This window comes from Poeciliopsis prolifica, unplaced genomic scaffold, assembly GCF_027474105.1.
Source record: "Poeciliopsis prolifica strain line A6 unplaced genomic scaffold, Auburn_PproV2 SCAFFOLD006, whole genome shotgun sequence".
In the NCBI taxonomy this organism is placed as follows: Eukaryota; Metazoa; Chordata; class Actinopteri; order Cyprinodontiformes; family Poeciliidae; genus Poeciliopsis; species Poeciliopsis prolifica.
Window position 1 is genome coordinate 14,187,806 of NW_026562381.1, and position 26,299 is coordinate 14,214,104.

At 35.5% G+C, this 26,299-nt stretch overlaps 1 protein-coding gene across 6 annotated transcripts; it reads right to left on the reverse strand.

Annotated features, from left to right (window-relative positions):
- Nucleotides 1–264: 264 nt before the first annotated feature.
- LOC129360691 (rho guanine nucleotide exchange factor 37-like) lies at nucleotides 265–25,967 on the reverse strand. Of its 6 annotated transcripts, XM_055031049.1 has the most exons (16): nucleotides 25,858–25,967; nucleotides 22,030–22,231; nucleotides 21,638–21,731; nucleotides 18,817–19,307; nucleotides 15,442–15,571; nucleotides 14,845–14,992; nucleotides 14,562–14,761; nucleotides 13,849–13,979; nucleotides 11,985–12,089; nucleotides 10,892–11,005; nucleotides 10,609–10,778; nucleotides 9,390–9,537; nucleotides 9,171–9,299; nucleotides 7,903–8,098; nucleotides 7,106–7,275; nucleotides 265–3,307 (listed from the first exon to the last, which is right to left on the reverse strand). In XM_055031049.1, the coding sequence occupies exons 4-16, from the start codon at nucleotides 19,294–19,296 to the stop codon at nucleotides 3,098–3,100; spliced, it is 2,331 nt and encodes a 776-aa protein (XP_054887024.1). In that variant the 5' UTR covers nucleotides 19,297–19,307; nucleotides 21,638–21,731; nucleotides 22,030–22,231; nucleotides 25,858–25,967; the 3' UTR covers nucleotides 265–3,097. The 6 variants fall into 6 exon arrangements, with proteins under 6 accessions (XP_054887024.1, XP_054887023.1, XP_054887021.1 ...); XM_055031048.1 differs by lacking the exon at nucleotides 22,030–22,231 and having other exon boundaries at nucleotides 21,638–21,728; XM_055031046.1 differs by lacking the exon at nucleotides 22,030–22,231.
- Between the last annotated feature and the right edge of the window lie 332 nt (nucleotides 25,968–26,299).

The following is a 26,299-nucleotide window of genomic DNA, read 5'->3' on the forward strand; positions in this document are numbered from 1 at the left end:
CCCAAAACAACTCAAAGACAAACCAGGAGTTACTTCATTCTGCACTGTAAAAAAAGCTCTGTAAAATTACGGTAAAAAATGGTGAAACACCAACAGTTACTGACTGTAATTTTAGCAAACATGGTAAAATACTGGCAGTTTTGGTTGCCAGTATTTTACCGTAAATTAGAGCCGTTTTTTTGTTCTACGGTGTGGTTTCCGTTTGTATCGCCTCAGTAATGTTTCTGATTTCGCGCTCATGTAAAATGACGTAAGCACACAAAACAGGTTTCAGCGCCGTTTTATTGGAGCCTCGAAACCAGATCACAGCTGCACTGCAGAGACTCCCATCTGCTGTGCAAATACATGTGTGAGTGAATGAGCTCAACAGCGTAACACTGGCAACACTTCCAAGGACTTCATGCTTCAGAATGGCCCTGCAGCATCCAATAAGTTAAAATCGCAACAGGGTTTAACATAATTACATTATAATAAATTACAATGAGCACTGCAGTACAAATTAGAAAGCAACATCATCAGCAGGTTAATTTGTTACATTAATAGTAAAAACAAAAATTACAGAATCTGGGTCATTATAGAGCTCAGATCATGTCAGGGTAAATACTGACAATGATAATGATGTCGGTATTAAAAGAAAACAAACCTATATAACAGTAACACGGTGTACTCAAAAATATTAGGCACAAACAGTATCACACACTCCCTCTAGTGGCGGAAGTATGGAAAAACAACAGCCTTTTCAGGTCAAAACTCTCTAACTGGTATTTTCTAATCCTGTTTTTGGCAAGTGGTTTCAGATGTCAGCAGTAAGTAAGTTTAAGTTGCACAATGTACATGCAAATACTCAGGTTTATAAGAAATAAGACACAAAATGTAATCTAAATTAAACAAATTTTTCGTCATCTGCATGATTTACACAAATGTAAATAGTTTGAAGTCATTTTCTCAATGATCATCCTTCCTGTTATGATGGCCCTTGATGAGTTAAAAGCAGCCAACATTCTCAGGGGTTGAGGGATTTTTGTGTTCTTCCTGCTAACCTTAGGGACATTTGTTACAGTGGCATTTTGCGGGGGACCATTGCAGCATGCCTCTCCTGAGCCTCCTGCTGCTCTGCTCCAATCTGACATTCAAACTGATGGAGAGAGATGAGATCCAGCTGAGCAGCTCGGACTCCGCCGAGGCTTCCTCTGCTACACAGCAGCAAATGCAACTTGAAAGGAGATTTTTAGGAACTCAAAGTCTGGTTATCATGTTGGCTACTGACAGCCTGCGCAAATGTCTTTCTGAAAGAAAGAAACTGTTCCAGTTTAAAGGATTATCACTGCTTTAATGTCTTTTAACCTAGATGGTGGCAAAATCCACAAGCCTGACCATTTCTAAATTTTGAATAATTAATCCACTCAGCAGTTAATTATTTATTCACAATATCAGTACAAGTATATATTCATATTTAAATTTAAAAAGCTACATTTATCTATATTGTCTTTACTATTTCTATAGAAAATAAAGGTGAATATTATTGTAAAATCTTTCTTTAGTTATTAAAATTCTTTCATTTTAAGAGATTGTAAGAATCTGCTGGAATTAAATCATCTTTGGCCTCAAAACCTGACAGACTATATCAAACCTAATCCTGCAATGTCTCAACAACTTGAAAAAATACAACAGAGACACTTGATCTACTCTGATTAAACTGTATCCATAGCAACAACCATTATCAGGTGTGTTTGAACACAGAAGTAGGTCACCTCTGTCCTGCCTGGACTGTTTTTTATCCATTACATAAACCTTGTTAAGTCAAATCTGTCCAAGAAATGACGATCTTTGCTCTAATGGGGGCTGAGGGAGTTTAAACAAAGATAACAAATCACCTTCTGAAACTTTTCCTGAGAATAAATCTCGTTTTCAGCTCCCTTTAACTCAGCCACAGAGATATTTTGCATGCACATCCCATTACAACGTGTGAGATGATGAGAACCTTGTGTACCTGCCAGTCTGGATACAATGCTACCACCACTTCCAGGTGAGGAGGAGGGAGAGATTCCCACACACAATCACCTGTCAGCACACTTTCACATTAGACATGACGCACACATCAACTATTTGCTCTCAGTGTCTTGCTGTTGTAGTTCCCTCACAGACACACAGAGACTCTAATGAGAACATGCTGTCTATCTTTTTCAATTGCTATGCTCTTCTTTCCCACTGAGGATCATGGGAAATAAGTCAAGGTTGGTCCAAATATTCTTTCTTTTTCTTCAAATCAGAAGAGCTGGCCAAATTGTCCTCTGGCACAAATAAAAACCACCAGAATTCACCAGAGTTCAAGATTGTACTTCATGCTACATTCACAGTAAGTCGCTACTCTTTTTTAGGGCCCATGAGCAAGGCATCAGAAACCAGTTAGCTAAAGAGCAGCAGCTTCCTTCATTTTTATCCAGTGTCATATCTGAAAACTTGACAATTACAACATAAACAAAAATAAATGAATAAAAATCCACATCAAGATTTTCTATTGCACAAATTCTGGCTACTTGAGTCTGGACCTTTCCAGTTTTGTCACCATCAAATGGCAGACTGTGAGGTTTAGCTATGAGATTTTGTGAGATGGCAATTTCTTTAAAAAAACACAAAAAACAAAAAGAAAATATCTTATACATGTTAAAACAAAACAGAAAAAAGCCTAATTAATCAAAGTAATGGAACCTGCAAGTTCAACAATCTACTGCACTTATGTTGGTGACAAAAAAGCCACAAAATTATGTCCAATTTGTTTGAATTTGTTTTTGATACTGCATGCAGTTAACTTTAAATGTATCCACTTATCCAAGCAAAGGACAAAAAAAGTAATAAAACTTTACATTTAAATACAATTTTCCCATGATTTTAAAGAAAATGATTTGCTTTATGGAAGGCTGTGAGGAAACATTCATTTAAACTAGCTTATATTTGTTCTTACATGTGAGAACAAATACATGTAAGATGTAGTTTAAAATCCTGTTTGACACAAAACAAACCTACTTAAAGAGTTTTTGAGAATTAAGCTGAAGGTTTATGACAAAATGCTGTAGTATTTACAGAACATGGTGTTTTCCTAGTAGAGTGGAGGGGCCAGTGACCCTGTGCCAACAGGCATCCTGGTGAGGTAATTGGAGGGCACGTAGCCTCTCTGACCTCTGGCCTCCACCAGGCTCCACTCGGAGTTGCCTCGTTTGTCCTGCGACTCCAGGATCCGGACGGGTTCACCGGCACGGACCGATACTTCATGGTTTCCCCTTGCCGTGAAGTCATAGGCAGCGACCACCTTAAAAAGAAAGTGAAATACATCTGTTTTCCAAGAAAAGATGAGAAAATGTTCAATGTAAGATGACTGTGTCATACTAAATTTAAAGGTGACCATTTATGCTTCCTTGCTCAAACAATTGCATTTTTAAACAAAATAATTCTTAGATTAGATTTTACTCTGCTCAGTTGTGTCTGTTGAGCTCAAAACAAGCTGTTTTAGGGCTTTTTGTTACTTTAAATCCATATAGGCTGCTGCTGGCAATGCAGCAGCCTATATAAGTGTAAACTACACATTTACACTTGCACATGAAAAAAGCTGCACATCGAACAAGAATACAGAAAGTGGTGTGTGGACAGTAAGTCAATACGTACAATGACATGATCAATCTCAGCAGATAATTCTGTTGACAGAATATTTAATAATTTTACTTCACTCTGATCCAGAACTGCACGGCATTTTGGGGGATTTAGGCAGAGGAAAGACTTTAGCTGTTCAACCTCCCTGAGCAAGGTTGGTGGAATCAATTAACTTACTCAGGTTATTATTATTATTATTATTATTATTATTATTATTATTATTATTATCATTATTATTATTATTATTATTATTATTATTCAGGTTTCACTACCATGCCTGGAAACTGCTTAAAACTAAAAAAACAACACAATGGAGTGAAAACTGTGGAAAATTCACAGTATTTAACATATTTAAAATAAAAACTAATCAATAATTATTGATATTGAATGACATGAAATGCTAATACTGTGATACGTTTTTCACTCCAGCCCTAGTACAGAAATACCATTTACTGCTTTTCAAGAATCTTTGTTATGTTTTGATAATTTTGTGCTAAGCAGTTTGTTGCTAATTAATTTAAAACACACCTTTTCAAGCAGATAAAAAAAAAACAGTGAGAAAAACTGCACACTTTCAACAATTCGTCATTGTGATATTCTCTGGAAAGGTTAAGCCCACTAGTTATGTCTTGACAAATCCCAGCTCATCACCCCACGCTCACACATCCACAGGCCGAAGACTTTCTAATGAGCCTCGTGTTGGCATGACAGAGAGTCCCACCAGCACTAATAGCAGGGTTTAGGTGGCTGCTCGATGTCATTAACAAACCCTTCCCCGCAGCTCACCTCTGGGTTACAACATCCGTTCTGTCCCGACAGTCCACACCAATTACCATTTAATTAGAATTTTGCCAGGCAGCAAAAGGAAGTACAAAAAAAATGTGAAGGTACCATGTCTATGAGCTGAAAAGATATTCACAATGAAGAGAGAGACAGACAGATATCTTCTGCAGCTGAATTTCAGTACAAGAGAAAAAGTCAAAAGGATGATGGCAGAGCTAACATATGCGTGGTAGTAACAATTAGATTATTAGAAATGCTGCTTTTAGCTTCCTCCAGCTAACGTTCCGGGCGAGAGGCGGGGCGAGAGGCGGGGGACACGCTGGAAAGGTTGCCAGTCCGTCACAGGGGACCACAGAGACAGACAGGACAAACAACCATACACACACACTCACACCAAGGGAGAATTTAGAGAAACCAATTAACCGAACAGTCATGTTTTTGGACTGTGGGAGGAAGCCGGAGTACCAGGAGAGAACCCACGCATGCAAAGGGAGAACATGCAAACTCCATGCAGAAAGACCCTGGGCCGGAAATCAAACCCAGGACTGTATTGCTGCAAGGCAACAGTGCTACCAACTGCGCCACTGTGCATAATAAATAATTGCTGTGAAGAAGTGAACATCTGGTAATAGATCCATAACTTGATGCAAGTTTATAAGACTGAAAAACTAATCTTCTAATTTTCAATACAGATTTTTTTAATACAAGATCAAACAACACAAGGTGGATTTAAGAAGATGAGAACGAAATGTGCTGCTGCTCTTTGATTATTGGAAAAGATATTCAAATTTTCTGAGGATTATCCACACAGACTACTGCTCTGAATGTGTATCCCACTAATACTGGCTGAAGTATATTTCACACATACCGTAATAAGCATCAAAATGGATGCATTTTTTTCAACATCTATAAAGGTCAATCATTATAATTTTGTCAATTTGCATTCCAAATACCTATTATTTAATCTATTTAAATATTCCACTTAGCAGCAAAGCATTTTTTTGTTTGTTTAAATTAGGCAGTAGACTTCAGATTATTTGATAGGAAGAAGGGTAGAGAGACAGATCAGCTCCCAGGGATGGTCAGAGAAGTTTCAGGATATTTTTGTTGAGTAAAAATCCTCAATGTTACCTTAAACTAAACTGTTAGCGTTTACAGTTTGCAATATTTTAGATCCTGAAAAGTTGTCTTGAATAGACCCTGCTCTGAGTTACTGAAATTTCTCCAGTATTTCCAAACTCAAGATTCTTCTGATTTTCATTTATTGCAAATAAGATGCTGGATGGCAGGCTGGAAATAAAAATGTTTCTCTTCTCTAACAAATTAAGCTGCAGTGAACATCGGCATTGTTGATACACCTTGCTTTTCAGGACTAGCCGTTTTTCTCAGTTTCCAGACGTCATAACATCACAAAGCTTGAGACCAGAAAGCTGTGTCTGGGTTTCTGTAGCATGGTCAGGGTAGAGGTGTGAAGGTTGTGTATTATGAGCAGATTCTGGTTTATGGAGGATGCAGAAAGGCAAAAACATCAACATATCATAGGTCACTGGAGCAATTACTCATTTTTACCACCATGACATCTCAGTCGCATGTGCATAACTCCCCATGTCCACACACATACACACACACCAAGAGCAGTCACTCATGTACACACTCCCATAAACCATCCCAAATGTAGCATCCTGACACTCCATCTCTCAGTCGCGCAGTCTAAAATGTAAATCAATCGGACAACATGCACACATGAGGAGAGAGGAGCTTTATCTCTGCCTGCAGCTCTGCGTAACATAAATTAACTGGCAACCGACTTGCAAGGTTAAACAGCTAATTATGGAAGCTTCCATTAATAACACACATGCATTCAGACACCCATCCCTCTCTATGCAATCACTGACTTAATATCACCGATCAACTCTTAATTTAGCAGCCCTCTCTTGTGAAAAAGTGAGTCAATTCTGAAGTAAAATACTAATGAAAATAATAAAATATACTTAAGCTGATCCTCATTAAGAAGGATTTATGATGATCAGAGTGCATTTTTAATGACTGATGCTTTCATTGCAGGGAGCTGTCACAAGAGAAAGCAGAAGATCTGAGAGTCATTTTACATAAATTAATGAAGCTTTTAATCTCATAGTCATGACCAGAGGTCTAAGCCATAAATATCTCAACCATTTTCTTTTCATGAGCTTAGAAATTAATGTAATACACATAATATAACCAGTGTCACCCAGCAGTTAGCATCTGGTTGCTTTAAGATAATGTTAGATTTCAGTCTATTCAATTGTGTTTGACAACCAAATCATGAGCAAATAAACACTGAGCTAGTGGCTCATCAAAACATGAATTTATGTATTTGAAATTTGAGTTAACCCTGTTTGTCTTTAGTAGTACATAGCCAGTGTGGAGCCAGTATGGAAGGTAGATTAACACACTTCTATCACATTTTTCATAACTTCAGGGATGAGCTGCACGTCTCAACTGCAAACATTTAGCTGTTTAGATGTGCAGCTAAATCTCCTGAAATATGCTTTTTAATATCGTAGTTATAAACAACAGAGCTATGTTATCCAAATGAAAAGTAAAAGGGCATCAGATACACAAAAACAGAAAAAAAAAAAAACTACAAATGAGGTAAATGTGTGGAATTGGTCAAAAAAGTAAAACTATGAATTACCTGGAATAAAGGCTGACTTGTGATGTGGATGAGTTGGGGATCCGGGATGCAGGAGTGTCTCCTGAACGCCATCATGTTTCCCGGCGTAGGAAGGAATGGCGAAGGGGGCGGGGCCTCTGCTGCTTGATGATAGCGAATGAGCTTTGATGAAGGAACATAACCTCTCTTTGCTGAAAACACATAATTTAAAATTTTACAATATTAATAATTTCTTCTATAGAGGATATAAAACATATGTTTACATTTAGTAAGATCTAAAGACAGTCAGATTGAAATGACTTACTATAACCTCAATAACACATTTAAAAATATAAATTTTATTCAAAATTTAAAAAGCTGACATTCTCAAATTAACAAAAGATGGCCAAATCTAACCGTTTCTCTATGTCTCTTGTTGGTGAATTTGATTTTATACCGGAAGTTTATCCAATGCAATCTTTTAATTGCTAATAATAAGAAAAAAATAAATTTACATGCCAAATCCATTTTGATGCAAGGCTCTTAATTGAAAAACATGCATTTTCATTTACTAAGTTAGATATTCAAAGTATTGTTTTCAGTAATAAAAGCAAACCATTAGTGTAATGCACAAAGTCAACCAATGGGTGGCAGCAGAATACTAAAATGAAAACTACAAAAAATCCCAAACATCCCTTTAAAACTTGAACACAGCAAGAAACCACTTATGACCCACTGTGCTTCTTTCTCAATTACTTTTTTTTATCAGATTAATTGGTTACATTTTCTCATTTCTAAGCAAGTCAAGTTTAAAAGTTCCTGATAGAAATAGTTTTTACCTCCTGAATCAACCAGCCACCTTCGTTTGTCTCCGCGGGTGTCGAACTCGCTGATGAGGGCAACATACTCCCCCTTGGTCAGGTTCAGGTCGAAGTCCCGGGTTCCCACCACCGTGTTTGTGACCTGGAAGATCTTACCGGAGCCGTGCTTCTCTGTCAGCTGCTTCAGGCGCCGCTGACACGACGGGCTCAGAGGCTGAAAGAATAGGGAAATACATACATGAATAAAAAATAAAGCAAAACATAAATTAGAAATCAGATTAATAGACCAACTGCATTTTGAAAGATTTTAATACTACTGTATGTGGTTTTTACCTTTATTGAAAAGAGCAGCCTAAAAAAGTCTGAGCAGATCAGTGAGTAATGATCACACGCGAATAACTCAAAGTCATAGGTATTATGATTCTGACTGTAATGTGACCCAAATTCTTTCAGCAAAACCTGTTAGTCAGCAAACTTTTTAAGGTATGTTTTGTAAGCTTCAAACAAAACATGACGTGTACATTCCACTCTCTTAAAAGGTATTTATATGCAAGTTGTTTGACAAGTTTTAGAACAGCAGGAATTACAGCCAGCTGTGACTAAGGAAAAGTAAAGTATATAATTACCACATATAAATAATCAGTGATTTGGAGTTTTGAGCTTCATTTGGTGCCAGATATAAATCATTTGAAATTAAGGTTGTAGCTCTTTTTCCTATCCCTCCATTCCCAATTATGGTCAATATATAAAGGGACAAACTTTATATATTGAATATAATGAAGCGTCTGTGAAGTTGTGGTCAAACGTTTGCACACATTCAGCTTGGAAAAACTTATTATAACTGGTTACAATAAGTTGGTAACTAAGTTTTCAGCTTGGAAAAACTACATGGCTAAAAAACGTATCACCATATAAGCATTTCAGATCAGATCAATACTGCCAAACTGGTGACTGCTGTTTTTATATTTAAGCAGTTTGAGGCACAGTGACAAAACCTTCAGCTGCTGCTGTGCAAGTTATTCAACAGGTTGTTGCAAGGTGACCAAAGAGTGAGTGAGTTGCTAACATGTCTATTGTGATAAAGATATTGTTATGGATTTTTTTGCCAGTGCTAATTATATAAGTGCAGTAAGGTTAAACACAGCTCTGACCACAACATTTTACGTTTCAGCTACATTGGATAAGTTATGTTGCTGAGCTGCATTAGCATAAATATATTAGTCACCAAAAAAACAAGAATTATTATTAATGAGTAAAAGATAAAAAAAAAAAAAAAAGATTTCAACCTGGACAGCTGGAGAATTAAGGGTTTCTTGCACACTTTGGCATAAAATGTCCAAGTTTCTCGCTCCTTCAAGCACAGCAGTCTCTACCCACTCCTGGAATTCCTTTGGATGACAGGAACTATGAGGAAGCTGCAGATAAGAATATCAGTGTGAATAAATGTTAAAGTATCAAATATTTGCTTAGTTAACAGCATTATCATTAAGTATGGAAGCTTGTACCTGTAGTGCAAAACCTTGAAAGAGCTGCTCCATGTCTGCAGCGAGGTCTCTGTGCAAGCAGCTGAACGTTCCCAACATTCTCCAGATCATCTGCAGAGCGAGGCCATTAAAGCGAGGAAGCTCATTGAGGAGCAATGTGTTGATTGTCCTGGAAGTGAGGAAGGAAGGGTAAGAAATGTGGCATTCAAAACTGGAAAATGGCAACAGAAATTTTTATTTAACATCATTCTGACAGTAGAGCACAAAAAAACTGACATTTTGTCAACAGACCTACGTTTTTGTGGATGATGAAGTATTTTGCTATAATTTTAAGAAAAAAGGTGGATTCTTCCAAAACTGTGATCAACATTTTAACATAAGCAGAAGCGTGATGTTGTGTTGGTGTTTGCTGCAGAAGGAACTGGTGCACTTTATAAAATAAATAGCTCTATGAGCAAAGATCATTACACTGAAATATTAAAGCAACATCCAAAGAAATCACCCCAAAAAGATAAAGTTTGGGGCAAAAATACGTCTCGCAAATGAACAACAACCCCAAGCATAACATCACATAGAGTGGCTCAAGCTCAAGGACAACAAAATCTGTTTTTAAGTGGCTGTCGCAAAAATCTGATCCCACAAATTTTTCCATTAGAAAATTTGTGGGAAAAGTTTAAATGTGTTTGAGAAAGGTGACAGGAAAAAAGTTCCCTAAATCTATAAACTTTGAGAATCTTGTAGAAGGATATCTAAATGCCATCTATTTTAAAAGGAAGATCAAGCAAACAGTAAAGAAATGCATGTGGACCTCTGTATGTACAGAAACTTAAAGGAAACTTTATCAATCTTTATTCTGCTTTTTAGCAAATATAAATAATTCCTTTGACCCTAGCTTACTTAAAACAAGAAGTTTTGTTTGATTTAACATCAAACGTCACTTTTTCCTCAATGTATGTAAATATCTGGTTTTAACTGTATGTAAAGCCAAAATGACCAGCAAAGCTGAGAAAAGTAGGAATTTTGATGTGAGACATTCTAATGGTGATTTAGATGTTTTAGACTGAATCCATAATCTGCAGATTTCCACATTGTCACAAAAAGGCTTCTGGACACCATATTTATGGGAGAAAATGTGTTCCTGCCTTTTTGTCTTTATTTACAGTTTAGCTAAAACTGATTTAAGTTGGTTACAATATTTACAACTATCAGCTGGTAACTCCATTTTATTTGCTTTCATTACTTGTATGCATTGGCCACAGCCTGCTCCTCATAGCTCAGTTTGGGTTTTCCCTCGATCACTTCATAGTCAAGCAGCTTGTGGAGTCTTTTTCTAATCAGATTCTTCGGTCCCACCAGGAGATCCCGCAGTTCACAGAGTGGCTTGTGAATCAGGGTCCTCATTCTTTTTTCCTAATATCATGAATAAAAGATTGAGAACTTTCAGAATCGATTGTTTATTTATTAGATTTTTTTTTATGAAGATTTTTTTGGGTAATTTCTCTAATTTTCTTGATATGACTTACAAACATTGGAAGGATCCACTGTCTGAGTGCAGTATGAATCTCCTTGTAGCAAACAGGGGCCTTTTCACCATCCATGTCAAAGTCAAACTCTTCTGTCTTACATTCCAGAAATCTCTGCAGACCAACACGTAAACATTTAAATCTTAACTGGTTTATTCAATTATGTTTCTGTGGGAAAAACATTGAAAGTTTAAGAAGTTGCTGAAGCAACAAGCTGTAAGGGCAGAAATAAATAAAAAAAAAATACTTTGAAAGTAATAATGGCTTTGTTATAAAATAATAATCCTGGTAAAATACATCCAAGACAGAGAATGCTGAAAAACAGATAAGTGGGAAGGAAATGTTAAACAGAAAGACATAGGACAATAAGCAGAAAAAAATAATAAATAAAAATACTGGGAGAATAATTTTAGACCTAAAACACTGGACTCTAGTGTTTGTCCTAAAATGAGCTCCAGGGTTTATTCAGTGTGACTCAACTGGGAGCAGAAAAATGTTTAGTCATATTCAACTTCTCCAGCCACAGCTACTGGACTGGAAAGTTCCAGTATGTGAGTCAGTTGGTCCAGTTTGAGTTTCAGAAATGAATATGTGGTGCTTCCTCACTTTTAATTGAAATTATTTAATCAACGAGAATCACCTCAATCTGTTGCTGTCACGTTTGACAAATAGAAGGAGTAGAAAATAGTTAAAATAGTCAAAATAGTTATAAGGAAAATGTATTTCTAAAATACTTTTAAAAAATTCTCAAACGGCGAGTCAGAAATTACACACAGCAGCCTGGAGGAAGGTAACTAGATTATGTGTCAGGAATGTGATGACCCATCAATGTGACTATAAACAAAGAAACATGTGTTTTACATTCAGTTTCTGTCTGGCAGCTAGATTTGGTCAAGGACAAACAACAGATAATAAGGGGTTATTATGCCCAGGATCCACTGCATGAAGGGCAAAGTGAATGTCTAATATATGTTAATCTTCATGCCTCCGTGTCCCACATTATAATAATTAGCTTTATTCTTATAGAGAATATGTGATTAGAGCTGAAATGTAATTACACATTTCTACTATTATTTGTCTATGGTAAAATTACCTGAAGGTGGAAAAGGTAAGTTTCCACATTCTCCAGAAGCACCAGGATCCCATATTCCAGAATGTTAAAGAAACCTTCAAGAGCATCAAACTCTTCATCCACCAGCTGCAACATAACACAAGAGAAAAAACACGGTAAAATGTGCATGAGTTCAAGACAGCGCATTGATATTTGTTTATTGTTCATACAAGTCAAGGGTGCACAACCTTTAGAACTGAAAGAGCCATTATGTCCTCAGCCTTGCCAAGTAAAACTTGTTTAGAAATCCAAATGTAACACGACCTTTTGAAAAAAAGACTGCTTATAATTTTTTGTAAATATTTGTGAAATAAAATTTGTTTTTATGTTTCAGGAACTATAATTTTATTTATTTTTTTATTTTTTAAAGCACATAAAGATAACTTCTTTGCAGCAATGCAAATAATGCAATCCAGGATGGATACATTTTCTTCTATGGGATGTTGACATTTCTGAAAAATGCTATGAAAAAAATATTTATTTTATTTCTTCTAAAGCTTTTTTTAATATATTTATATATTTGTGCAATCAAAGTCAACATTTTTGTTTGGGCACACAATTTTGCCCTATATGAAAATTATTACAGATTTTGAAAGCATACAAATTTCAAAAAGTAGGTAAAAAATTGTAGTAGTTCCTTGTGAAAATTTATGTCAATTATTTATCAAATTATCTATCAAAAAACTAACAAATTGATCAAACCTAGTATGAAGAGCCACAAGTTTCAGACATGATGAACAGTAATTAAATCCACCTGTGCGCAATTCCATATTAAAACATCAAAAAAGGGCAGCAAAAGACAGCTGCTTTAGAAGAAATAGTTTTGGAGCTGCAGCCAGTCCATCACTGTTGCAATACAGATACTGAACATGTTGGGGTTACTATAGCAACTGTGATTTTGCAGATGGAAATGAAAGGCCAACACGGTTTGTCGTGTCTTCCCTTCATGCTTTTTCCACATTTTGTCATAAAGTAACATCCATTTACTCATGTTAACGGTAAGAATTCAAAATAATTACTTTGGATACACAAATTTAACTGCTCAATATTGTAAGAAGTTGGCCTTAAAATATTTACTAATCATTCATTTTGTTTGTCTGGTTTTATCTTTCATGTAGATGTTCACATGCCCTGAATTTCTCTTCCTTTGAGCAGAAATTATATTTTGATTATGCAGAGAAAAATCACACAAACAAGCCATATTTACATTTATTTATCTATATAAATGATAGGATGTCAAAAAAAGGGTCCTTAGTGCTAAATCTGTGTTGAATTCCTACCCAGGAGTAGATTTGTAACTCTGGGGTGTAAACATATTTTCTTACATAAGTTTCCACCTACAGGGTGTGTTTCTATAAATACTGTGCTTGTGGAAACAAACTACCACGTCCAAGGTTTTTTTCCATATTCTTTCCCTTTAAGGCTTTTCTGCAAAGTGCTACAAATAACTACAATAAAGCAATGCACTGATGTGTTATGCTTTTATTGTCCAACCAAACCTCAGAAACTTTATTATTTTAGATTCTGCCATCTCATTCAAGTCACATTCTTCTTTTCTCCAGGTGAGAAATATTCAAAAGCTTTGAACTCTGTTGGTAAAAGCTGGATTGGAGATGATTATCCATACTTTTATTTTATAATATTGGTACAGGTCATATCTTTCTCTTGTGGATCATTAACCAATGAGGTGCAGCTAGAGATAAGGCATACACTGGTAAAGGTATTTTACTGCTTCGAGGCCATTTGTTTTTTAATTACCCTCTCATGTGTTACTTCAGTCATCCTTGTGGGTTGGGCTGCTCTCTTTAATACCTGATGTAGTACTATAAGTCATTTTGGTTCCTACCTTAGGTACCATTCCAGTCTCATGTTTGATGTATTGACTGAACCTTGCAGTCTTCTTTGCGATGCTGTGAGTGCTGAGCCGGTTGATCTTGTCCATAATGGTCAGGTTTTCAGTCTTCTTGTATTTATCAGCTGTAAAGGATTAGAAACGATATCTCACAGCTTCTTGTATAAATATTTAAAATTAAACTAGATTAAATCTTCACTCTTCTTTTTTCTAGAACATACAAAAGTATCTACAAGTACCCAGAACATCTGCATTTTGCTATGCAAGAACAAAAAATTTCAATACATTTTGTTGGGGTTTTATGTCATAGTCTAAAACAAATCAGTGCATTTTTATGAAGTGGAAATCATTCAGAAGACATAGTTATCATTTGTATTTATCCCTCTTTACTCGGATACCCCTAAACAAAATCTAGATATTTGTCTAGTTTCTAGTGCAAATATTTTAGTACACTTGAAATAAGACCAAACTGAACATTAAGAGCTTGTTTTAAGTCAAACGTTTCTAAATATTGATGAAAAAGTATTCATATATGTCTTTATCCACTCTCACTGAGCTTGAACTGTTTTGTAAAGAAGAATGAGTTAAAACCTAATAATTATGAGCTACTTTATGTTTCATATCAAATCCCAATAAAATACAATAAAGATGTGGCAGTGATAAAATACATTGCAATTCTCTGTATGTGTAAGCAAAAACTGTCTTACCAACTTCTCTGAACCGTTTGTACTCATTGATATTACAGTTCAAGGCGATGGAGGTGTTAGCAGTCTGCTCCAGGAGGGCATACGCTGGGTGAGAGGGGTCAGTATGTTTCTGGATGGTCTGCAGAAGGAGAGGATAGCGCGCAATCCGCTGCACTGGCGTTACCAAGAAGAAACTCAGAGAGGTGGCATTGACTTCAGGTCTGGGGTGGGAAAAAAAGGAAGATTATGTAACTTTAATGAAAAACAAGCTTTATTAAAGAGCAGCTTGCTATTTGAAACTCACGCTGCTGACTTTACAACTTTAATAATGTCACTCCAAAGTGTCTCGTTCTGTTTGTAGTCATTTTCCACTAACGAGACATGATTGTAGTTCCACAAGTATTCTTTGTATGCTGCTTCGATTTCAGAGGAGAGGCTGAGGAATGAAGCACCTGCCAGGAAAAACAAAATGGACACTACGACTTAACATACAAGACTCACATAGAGGGTAAAGATACAGCTGATGAATATGGTAATTCAACTCTTACTAACTTTTTTTAATGGTTGAGAAAAACATTAATCTTATGGGTATATGTTAATTACATCACTCTATAATTACTGTCACTCCTCTGTATGCTCTGACCCTAGAAATGTTGTAAGAAAATAAAGGATTGTACACATCAAATCACCAGCATACAGTAAATTGTGGAAGATATTTTAGTTGACAAACAGAAATACATGAAAACTGTCCCAGTTCAAAGTTTTATACAGTAAATCTTTGGGCACCATGCTCTCACTGAAACTGCAGTTAGTCTAATAATGAGGAGAACCATTACACTGTAATATGGATATATTTCTCTTTGAATGTTGCTTAATTGGGAATAACAAGGGTTTGACTTACAGAGATTTTCTAGAAATTCTGGGTTTTGAGGCTTGAGCTGCTTCTGCTCCAACTTGCTGAGGAGGCGGCGCGACACATTCATCACCTCCTCTGTGTACAGAAACAGACTGTCCAGGTTTGGTGGAGGAGGCTTTGGAGAATATGAGATGAAAACAACTTTAAAAAACAAAACCCTGATTAACTTTTCTATGCTACAGAAATAGAAAAGTTTGCAAGATATGTTGCATATACATATCTGGGGTTAAATATGGTAAACTATAAAAGTCATAAATTATTCTCCTCATTGTAGCATGGACACAATGTATATCTTGCACTTTTGAAAAACTGGCAAGCATTACATTTACATAACCATATACTTACTTATACATAAAACATAGTTATTGGCTGTAGATGTGACAAAATGAGTGTTTATTTGTATCCTCGTTTTTTTTAAGCTTTTGACAGAACCTCATAATAAAGTTTTGCATTTAAGAAAACCTTCAAACAGACATTTTGATGCTGAGGTTTATATCAAAGTCAAAATATAATAACTTCATATGTCAAAGACCACCTTCTGCAACATGTATGCTGCATCTCATATATTGTAAACGAAAACAGGCTTCGTTTCAACCATATTGATGTGGTACATGACTAATGTGGATCTCTGCAGCTCCTCCATAGCGAGATGTTTTGGACGCCACCTTGACTGATGCTTTTATTGTCAAACCTGACAGATGGGATGGATAGCTGTGCCTTTGTAGGTTTGCAGTTGTGTGAAACTATTTTTGAACAGTGAACAATGAGAGCCTGATAAGTTGATCAGGTGATCTATTGCGCACCAAGTTTTCTCCACCTTACTGCTGTGCCTTGATCTATATAATGCTGTTTTTCACTAAGGTTCTCGCCGTTAAAGTAACAGTTTTTATACCCAGTTTATAACAGCATAAAGAACTCCAATTAAGAAACTGATGATTTCTATAGCTAGTTCGTTCCACTAAACAAGACTAAATAAGATGCATGCCACAATTTTAAGATTTTTATGTAAATAAAATCTTCCTACTTTGCTTTGCTCTGTCTTAAGTCACTTTCTAAAACAGATGGAAGTAAGGCAAGTTATTGTTCTTCCAAATGAACAATTTTAGTTTTAAGTTTTGGTTCAGTTGTGTCTGTCGAAATCTAGTTTGTCTACTTTGCTGGCCAGTTGTTATCAAGATGAACGTAACAAGTAAAGTGTACCGTGAAAATGTGGAAGAACAGCAGCCACACTTCATTACACTTAATTCAGATTGTATTATTGCACAGTCTAAATCTGGTGATGTCACGCATGTTTTCAACTGAATGCATAATGTCGTTCCATGATTAATGAAGTTATTTTTAGTTTTAAAAAAATAGATAGGAATTGATAGCAGAAGCTGAAAAAACATGTTGTCCCTCTTCTTTTCAGTCAAATGAGAGTAGAGTGGGCACAAACCCTGGTGGCAGACAGAACAATGTGCATCTTTCTAGAGAAAACAGGAGACGTATCTATAATACAATGGCTGTATTTATGTGGTAGTTTTTGGTTTCCAGCACCCCTCATCTCTGCTGCCTCTGCAGCCCTCTCCATCCTTTGTCCATTGTCATTAAATGTATTTTTATGACTTTCTCACAGATTTCTTTTATATTTTATTCCCATAAGACAAATCTTCAGTAAAACGTAATGAGTCCACCAGATAATTTCATTCCTTTACCAGCACTGCCGGGTCTTTTCATTTCTCGCTCATTCTCCTTCTTCATCTTCAGGCTCATCCATCACCATATAAGCCTTAATATTATTATGTTTTATGAGGCTTCGTTTCATTACTGCGGGAATAATAAATTATTATTTTGCTGTAATAAGCAATTCCTCAGCGGTAATGAAAAGCTGAAAATGGCAAGTCATTAGGAAGCTGCAACAGAGCTTTGGGATTGTGTGCACAGCAACTTCAAAATAAAATTATTTTTGGATTATTATAGCTTAAAATCAACTTTTTACCCACCCCGTTTGATATGTTTGTACATTATTGGAATGCAAAAAGTTTTACAAGTCTGCTGGATCTTTAATACTCAGACACCACATTTGCTAATCAAATAAAGTAATAAAATCAAGGGATAATAAAACAGTTATGGAAAGTAATAATAAACAGTGAATCATAAATGATTATAGTGAGGTAGATCTGCATTAAAACTTCAATTTAATTTGAAAACCAGTCCATTTTGGCTTGGTGGTTTTTTCACTACAATTAACAAATATTGTTTCTAGATTTTCTGTGAAGTAAATAATTATTCAGATCTATAATTTTAAGACCCGAATAAAAAGAGGAGAATATGAATCACAAGATATCGTGTAATTCAAGATTTGACAAGAGATGAGTAATTCAACTAAGTTACAGAAAGCAAATTCAAATTGTTTAGACAAATTGTTCAAATTTGCCTGATTAGACTTATTTACAGTCAAAGCTTTTAATAAATTTAATTGTGAATTTGGAAAAATGGAATATGAGAGAAAATATTAGATCAGTGGGTGGTCCAAAATGTCCCCGGATGGGTCGCTTTCCTCTCCAGATATCGCATTACATAAGCCACCTTTTAATCTGTTTTTGGTGCTTTCCAAGTGTAATTAGATCCCCAGGACAGATGTTAGTGCCAGATTTGAATAGGATCTAAAAGTTTGTCTTTTTTCACATATACATTTACAATGATATAGATTGTCCAAATATAACTAAAACTATAACATTTCCCAGGACAAGAAAGAAACCTGATATATACTGAAACAACATATGTCTGTCTTTTAACAAAATTTTACTGAAATAAAGTTTTAAAGTATTTGTTGGGGCCTCTTCCCTTCCATAATTACCAAGTGTAAGTTGGTAATTAAGTGAATGGCTGGCAGTAAAATGTTCAGATTTTACAGCTTACAGAAAAAAAGAATAGTGTAGACAGAGGTGGGTAGATTACAAAAATTGTGCTCACCACTTTATATAAAAAGCATAAGTACAAAATAAAATCAGGCAAAATAAACATTTTTCTTCATCAGTTTTTTTTTTTAAACTGATGGAATTTTAAAACTGCAGGTGTCTGTCTGTATCTGGTGAATTTTTGTTTAAAACATGTCCATTCTTCATTCAGTGAAGTTACTCACTGAGGTCAGAGTCACCGGAAATTTTACTCAAGTAAAAGCAATGATATGTCATAATAAAATAAGTAAAAAATACTCCTGAAAGTATTTTTAAAAAAATAGTTACTCAAGTGTAAGAATTTACTTCCCAACTATGGCTGTAAACAACCTAAAAATGTGAATAATCTGTATTCTCTAATCGTTTTTGAGTAACTTTTTCACTATATTTCATAAAACTGTTACATGCTACTTATTCTTACCTGGAGGTTGTTTAAGCTGTTTCTGATATTTACAGTGCAGATCTGCAGCATTTTGAGGTAACTCTTCTCTGACTGGACTAGCTCTTCGATAGCCATCATCTGTCTCTGAGCTTGCCTCTCTTTTGCAGCTGCTTCCTCCTCTTCATTCTTCTTTTTGGCTTCCTCTGCCAACCTCTCCTCTGACACCAAGGTTTCCTCTGAGAAACTGTCCTCTGAGGGAAGTCTTAAACGTATTCGATGAGCACCTGCATCTGCAAGTTCTGAGGAATCAGTAGTTGGTTTAAGCACTAAATCTTCTGCTGTCTCTTCTTCAGAGCTAGCATTGTCATATTCAACTTGATTGTCCTTCTCTTTATTTCCACTTTCCATTGTTTGAGGTCTCTTGGCAACCTTCTTCACTGCACCCGAATAGCGAAGAGGAGTAGACGCTGATTTGTGGAGTTTGAAGGGCAATGTGTTTGGTCTACCGGACACTTCCATGACAGAGATCGCTGTCAAGAAAAAACACCATATGCTGTCTTAATATATTTTATACACATTTTATTGTTGTCTTCAAAATAAAAACATTTTTAAAAAACTTTTAGCGGAGACTTCATAATCATTAAAAACATTCAAAAAGGATGCAACTTCAAAAAGTAAATCTCATCTTTAAACAAACTGCAAAGATATCCATACATTATTAATGATTCACAACTTTCACATATGAAAGGAGGCTCACATTCTCTACTGTGTTTTCACAGCTGTGTCGTCTCAACAGCTCCCATCAAATCCGGAAATATTTACAACAAAATATGAAACAGCTGCATGCATGGTCTTCATCATTTTTGTAGAGAAGAAATATTGCAACACCAACAGATTTACAGATGAGGAGGCTGGCTGGACTGTGGACTTATTTTGCATTGCAACATCTGTTTCCCATCGACTTAACATATCGCTGTGGTAGCTCTTTAGTCATAATAAATCCACTTTCAATCATTTAGCTACTACATTCTGCATGTGAAAAAAGACAGAAAAGTTAAGATAATTGTAACAATTACCGAATGATTTTTTTCTGCAACACCATCACAACTTATACGAATAACAATTAATTTGAAACAGACATTTCTTACTCTGTAACACAGCAGATGGCAAGAGATAATAGGTCATTGTTTACTGGTGACTTCCCACAAGTATACAGACAGTGGGGTCGTATTGTCATGAATACGCTTAACTGAAGCACCACTTGTTGTGCCACCAGGAGGCTGACGAGTTGCTTAAAGGGTGATGAATGCTGCCACCAGCGTCACAGTATAGCTGTTATGTGGTTCAGCTGGATAATTTGTGGTTTTGAGGGAAAAATGTGACAGAAAATTGAGTCTTTGTGATTAAATTATGTTTGAGACAGAGGCAGCATTTTAAAACGTTCAGTATCAGAGGATAAGCTTTGTTCCACTTTCAAAGTCACTTAACGCAATTTATTTGATATCTACGAACTTATCTTGCAAAACATTAATAATGTATAAACTAAATCATTGACAGCTACCTTTTGGAGACTTTTCAGAGCACATCCCAAAGGAAGTAGGGGACTTGGAATATTCCACAGTTAACTTCATGAGATCCAAGATATGAGATCCGTTTGAGATCTTCAATCTCTACTTATCCGTGCACCCATCTTATTTGCATATTTTCAACTTTGTTTTTGTGAACTATTTCAATTCACAGCTAATATGCAACAACTTCTCATGTATTTTTGTTCAATTTCTAGTGCTAATAGAAACAAAAATTACACAAAACCCGGAAGTAACTTTTTATCAAGATATAAGAGATTCCTTAAGTCAATAATTCTTGAAAAATTATCAAAAATACAAGAACCACTGGCATATCACTTCACTTACGATAAGACATGTTCACAACTTTTTTATTACTTCACTGCAAATTTATATCATCTAACTAATCCTATGACAAGAGCAATGTTCTTCCCAAGTAACAATATAATTCTGTTGTATTTCACTCTACTCTTAGCATAAATAAATCTGTATATAACATAAAACAAGTAGTTTTTAGCAGTAAGATTTGAGTTGTACTTCCCTTTTAACATTTATGCTACGACATCAAAAAAGCCCTGTGCCTCACCAACTGTTAGGTCCCTATTCTGCTTTTGTATTTTGCAAAGTGCAATGAAAATGCAAAATAGTTGTGCTATTTTGTTGTGCTATATTTTTTTAATTATTTACACTTGGTGTCATCAAGCACATGGATAATTCAATCACAAGTTTTATCTTCCACATTACATACAATTATGTCAACATGTGCAACTTGTCTTAAGATTTTAGTAACTTAGTTTGCTGCCATCTAATATTTGAATTCATAAATTAATTTCATAGTCTCAACAATATTATTAGTCAGACTTTAACATGTTTGAAATTCACCAAAAGTCACAATATTTGCAGATTTGTTTCTGCAAGCTCTAAAGAAATGTAAAGGAACCATAAACTGCTTGGTTCATATGTAGTCAAGTGAACAACTAATGCTTTTTTTTAGTTTGTTCTATGATTTTGTTGTCATAAAGAGCTCATAATTGAGTTTACAAAAACATTTTAGAATTAAACAGGTATTTCTTAAAAAAAATTATGTCATTCAATTTAAATCTTGAATATTGAAGTATGGGGAATTAATTATTTCTTTGAAGTTACAATCTAACTCACAAGAATAAAACAGTAAGTTATAAATAACAAAAAGGCCATAAGTTGCACCAATAAAAGTCACAACCATCACCCTGACAATAGCATGCTGTATAACAGAGACGACTACAAATACTAAGAGGTAAGGAGGCTGTCATTACCTTCTGCAAAACCTTGAATCAGCTGCGGTGAACTGAGATCTCCTCTTTTTATCCCGTTGTCCTGAGAGTGCTGAGCTGCAGAGGAGAGCTGCTGCTGCATGCAAAACACAAACACACCAGTGTAACTTTCTCCAGTGACTCACACACAGCAGGCTGCTGCTGGACCTCATGTGGCAGAAGTGTGTGAGTGTGTATTTACAACAGGGTGGAGGTTAGGGGAAAAACCTCAGAGTGCAAAGAGAGGGGGATGGGAGTGAAAAGGAGGGTGGGATGGCTCCGAGAGGCGAGGGTAGCCACGCAAACACAAACACACACTCACTCACACACACACCCCTACTGCAGAATAAGCTAAGTGACTGCAGCAGCTGTTTAGAGGAGGAAACTGCACTCACTAAAACTAACAGCGATTGGCCAATTAGTCCTCACAGGGGTCTGAAGGTCCAATCAGACGACTCGGTGAGAAGCTTTGTGGGACACTAAAAGGGGCCAATGAAGGCAGAGCAGAGAAGTGATTGAAGTTTTTTTCTCACAGGAAACAAAAGCACGGTGGGAAATCCCATCCTCTTCCAATTGCAAAGGGATTGTCTGGATTTTCTGGTGTATGGAAACAAAAGAAGACTTTAAGTCACTCCTATATTTTTTGTCAGTGAAAATAAATTATTCAAAATATTTCTAATTTATTAAAAAAATGAAGAAAATGTAAAGTAAACTTATTTTACAACAAAATTTCAAAAGCATAAATGTAAAAAAGGCTTCTCCTGCAACTGATGCACATTTCTACAAGAAGAAATATATTCAACAGTTCATCATTTTGTTTTAAGCCACTGTGAAAACCGAGCTGCATTACATTTTATTTGAATTTTGGCATTTTAATGTAAAACTAACATCAATAGCCATATTATCATAAGAATAACAGGCTGTACAACCTTACAGACTATGCTTGTTTATCTTGACTTACTTCATTTAATCAAGGATAAAAACCTGCCTGTTTAGAACTTCCTTTGATTAATAACTATAGGAATATTGATCAATACATTTCATGATCATCATTCTTGATTAATTTGATGATGGTATTCAACAAAATAAAATATTTATTGCTTGTTTTACAATTGTTGACTCCATTACGTTTATATCATGTAAAACAAACTTGAACTGACAATTGATACAATGAGTCTATTAATTCTCTTGTCTTAAAATTTTGAAATAACCTTCAAAAATTACTACGATGTTTAACAAAAAAAAAAAGAAAACATAAAGTAGACAGTCACCACAAGTCAGTCATTCCATGTGTTGCTGAGCTTTGGGAAATAACTGGAATGTAGCAGCTTAAGGAAAGCCAGACAGAACTGAGGCGTTCACCACAGTCAGACGCAAAGGAATGAGGAAGGAAAAAAGACAGAAGCTAATCTTATTCAATAGATCGACATTTCTGGGAGTAATGTTGCATGACTGTATTCTCTCATGACGTGACACCTGCTCATCCGAAGCAACCCAACGTGTATGTCCAACAAAAACTGGTTTGAAAGATAAAAAAAACATTCATCCTTGACTTCATAGAGAGCAAACATCCTTTAAAGCCAAAACCTGCACTACCAGGAAAATATCCAGGAAAATAACATCAATGGTCACAGAATTTCTGAAGCTGTTGTTCTTTATAAACTTAAAGTCTAATCAATTTATCAGGTCCAGAAATGCAAAGTAAATATGTTGCTTTGGTTTGCTTGTTTTGATACGTTTCAAACACAGTAAGTGGCTCGTACCATGACTAAAGTGGAAAGGTAATTACAAATAATGATGAGCGAAGTTAGATGTGACCAACAAAGAACTGCTCATCTATTTATGTCAGAGCTGGACAAACAGCTGTCATCAAGATTTACAGGATGCATATCACAAATAAGTGATGGAAGAAACACGTTATGGGTGGTGTGACACTCTAAATGTAGATCAACATTGAAAAAACTGTGAACAGCTTCATTTAGCAACAGTCAAACAAGCTCCACATGCACAAGGTGAAAAATGCAAGATCAATGCAAATGCAAGATTTGCTAAAATAATCTTTCATTCTGGATCACAAGTTTTCTCCAGCTGAACTTGCTGAGCTTGTTGAACTCACATTGGATTGACTCAGCTAAAAATAATAGTGGCAATAATTGGCTCTTCTTTGCCAAGTTTGCTTACACAGTGATCCTGTCAAAGGTCAGTGCTGCAGCAGCCTTACCGGCAGTGAGAAGATGATAATTTCACAACTTCCTTTACCCCACAGGCAAGTGTTTCAACTTGAGTCATCAGCCAAATATCAGCGGTAAAGGTTTCAACCTCATCGGAAAGAATTTATTCTTCACCAACAGCAAACATTTTTCATTCACACTCTTTAGTTCCTCTTTAGTTGTAGACTCTAATTCTGGCACAATCTGTTGTTCAGCTTTCTTCCTAAAACTGCAATAAAAGCTGCACAAATCAAAACCAATCAACACAAAGATACCTTAATGCAGCATGACTTTGCTCACTGTTTTTACACCATATTGAGGATTCATTGTTGACATGTGAACAGTTTGGTGCTGGATACAGCCGGACATGGCCTTGAACTGTATTATTTACAACAAAGAAGGTTCAGGGAAGTTTCTGCAATGAAGAAGGAGAGGATGTAAACAAATAATTGGAAATAATTTTCTACGGAACAATAAAACAATTTAAATATTTAGAATTTGAAAAAGGTGGGGAAAATATGAATGACCTCACATTCAGAACCAAAAGCTGTCTGATCTGGAAATGTTGTCTCAGGCAGCCAATAGCCTGCATCTCAAGATATGACACATTTATTCCCAGAAATTAAAGTAATTCCCCAAGAAAATCTCTCTAAATTTCCTTTTGGCGGTTGTGAAAGTTGCTTCACTTGAAACTTTTTCTTGAGATTCAGTCTCGTCAATCAAAAACTTATTCACGTTTGCTTTTTGCTTTTGTTGGAAAGTAGAAACCAGCACTTCATTATGTTAACTATCAGCATCACATGTAACTTGATGTGTGCACAATATCAACTATTACCATATCCCACGCAAAAACTCATTTATTTGCAGAATACTGATGGAGATTTCATCAAATGTTTTTGCATTTTCTGCCAAAAAACTGATTTGGAAAGATATATTCAAAATAAAATTTTGTAAACATCTGCATGTTTTATACCTGTAATGTATAAAATGTCTTTATACATCTACATGTGAAACTGGAGTGACTTGCAAACCTATTCATACTCCTTGAAATATTTAATTGTGTCAGGTGTATTTTTTGAGATTCTGAAATGGTGACAGGTGATTTATTTTAGAGGTATCAAAATAAAGGATTATGAATACAAATGCCACATACTAGCATAAATAATTTCCTTCTACTTCATTGTTAGGCACTTTTTTGTGCTGTTTTATGACATTAACTCCCAACAAAAATGACAATTGTGGTTATGATGACAAAATGTGTAGAAGATTCAAGAGCAAAGCACTAAACAACTTACATAGCCCACATTTAGAGTGTAATTGTAGACAACAGAGTCCTCAATTACAGCTGGCACTATAATAACACATAATAACTACAAATATGTGTGATTAGCTATCTGTTTTTCTGTCATTTTTGTTTGTTTGGCCTTGAAAAACAAGAACAACAGAAGGAAGAGCATTTAAAGGACTGGAGAGGATAAACAAAAATCACAAAGACAAAACAAAAAATCTTGTCTACAATCTGAATTGTACATTTAATTAATAATGGTAATAAGAAAATATATTTCGGTAAGCAGCCAAAAAGTACATCCTATTTTATTAGATTGTATAGCATGTGAGCAGAAAGATATAGCCTATTACAAATTTCTTACAATCGCCTCTATTTTTGTTCCTTTTTTACTGTTATATTTCTATCACGCCGTTCACATTAATTAAGACAACCTAAGACAACCGTTCACTTACAATTATTTAAAAAATAACTTTAAATGAGAGGAAACACCAACCGAAGCATTACGGTGTCGGCAAATGTGAAAGTTTTCCACTTCCACGGAGCACCGACTTTTTAGTGGCCCTTTAAAAATCCCCACAAACACGTTAACGCAACGCGCAAAGAGCAATAAAAAGCTAAACGCTTCGTTTAGCTGAGGGTTGAGGATCGCCACGATCCGTCTGCTGCCTCAGCTTCAAGTAAATAAATGCTGAAATAACTGAAAATGTGAAGAAAATAGTTTTTACCATGTTGTTATCTTTCTGTCATCGCATATTTACTCCAGCTCAGATGTCAGCGGCTCTTCACGTCCCACCTGTTGTCAAAAGCAGCTTGTCAAGACACAAAATGAATTGGATAAAACTACTTCCTGTTTTCTTACAAAATAAGAGGCCGCTCAAACCCTTACATCCTGTGTAGTTTCAGAATAAGGCGCTTCTGAATTTTGTTTGTTTTTGCCAATTGATTTGGAAATAAATTGGCAAACTAAAAACCCATGATAACATTTCTCTCATTTTGCTTTAAAAACTTTATATGACGTTTATTGTATATTGATATTCATTATTCTCTCATTTTTAATTATCTAAAAAATGTGGTGAAATTTTCTGAAGGTGTGTACATTTTTGCGTAAAATAAATCTTGATTCAGTTAATCAAAAAAGACAACGCAACACTGTAGCAATGTGCTTGC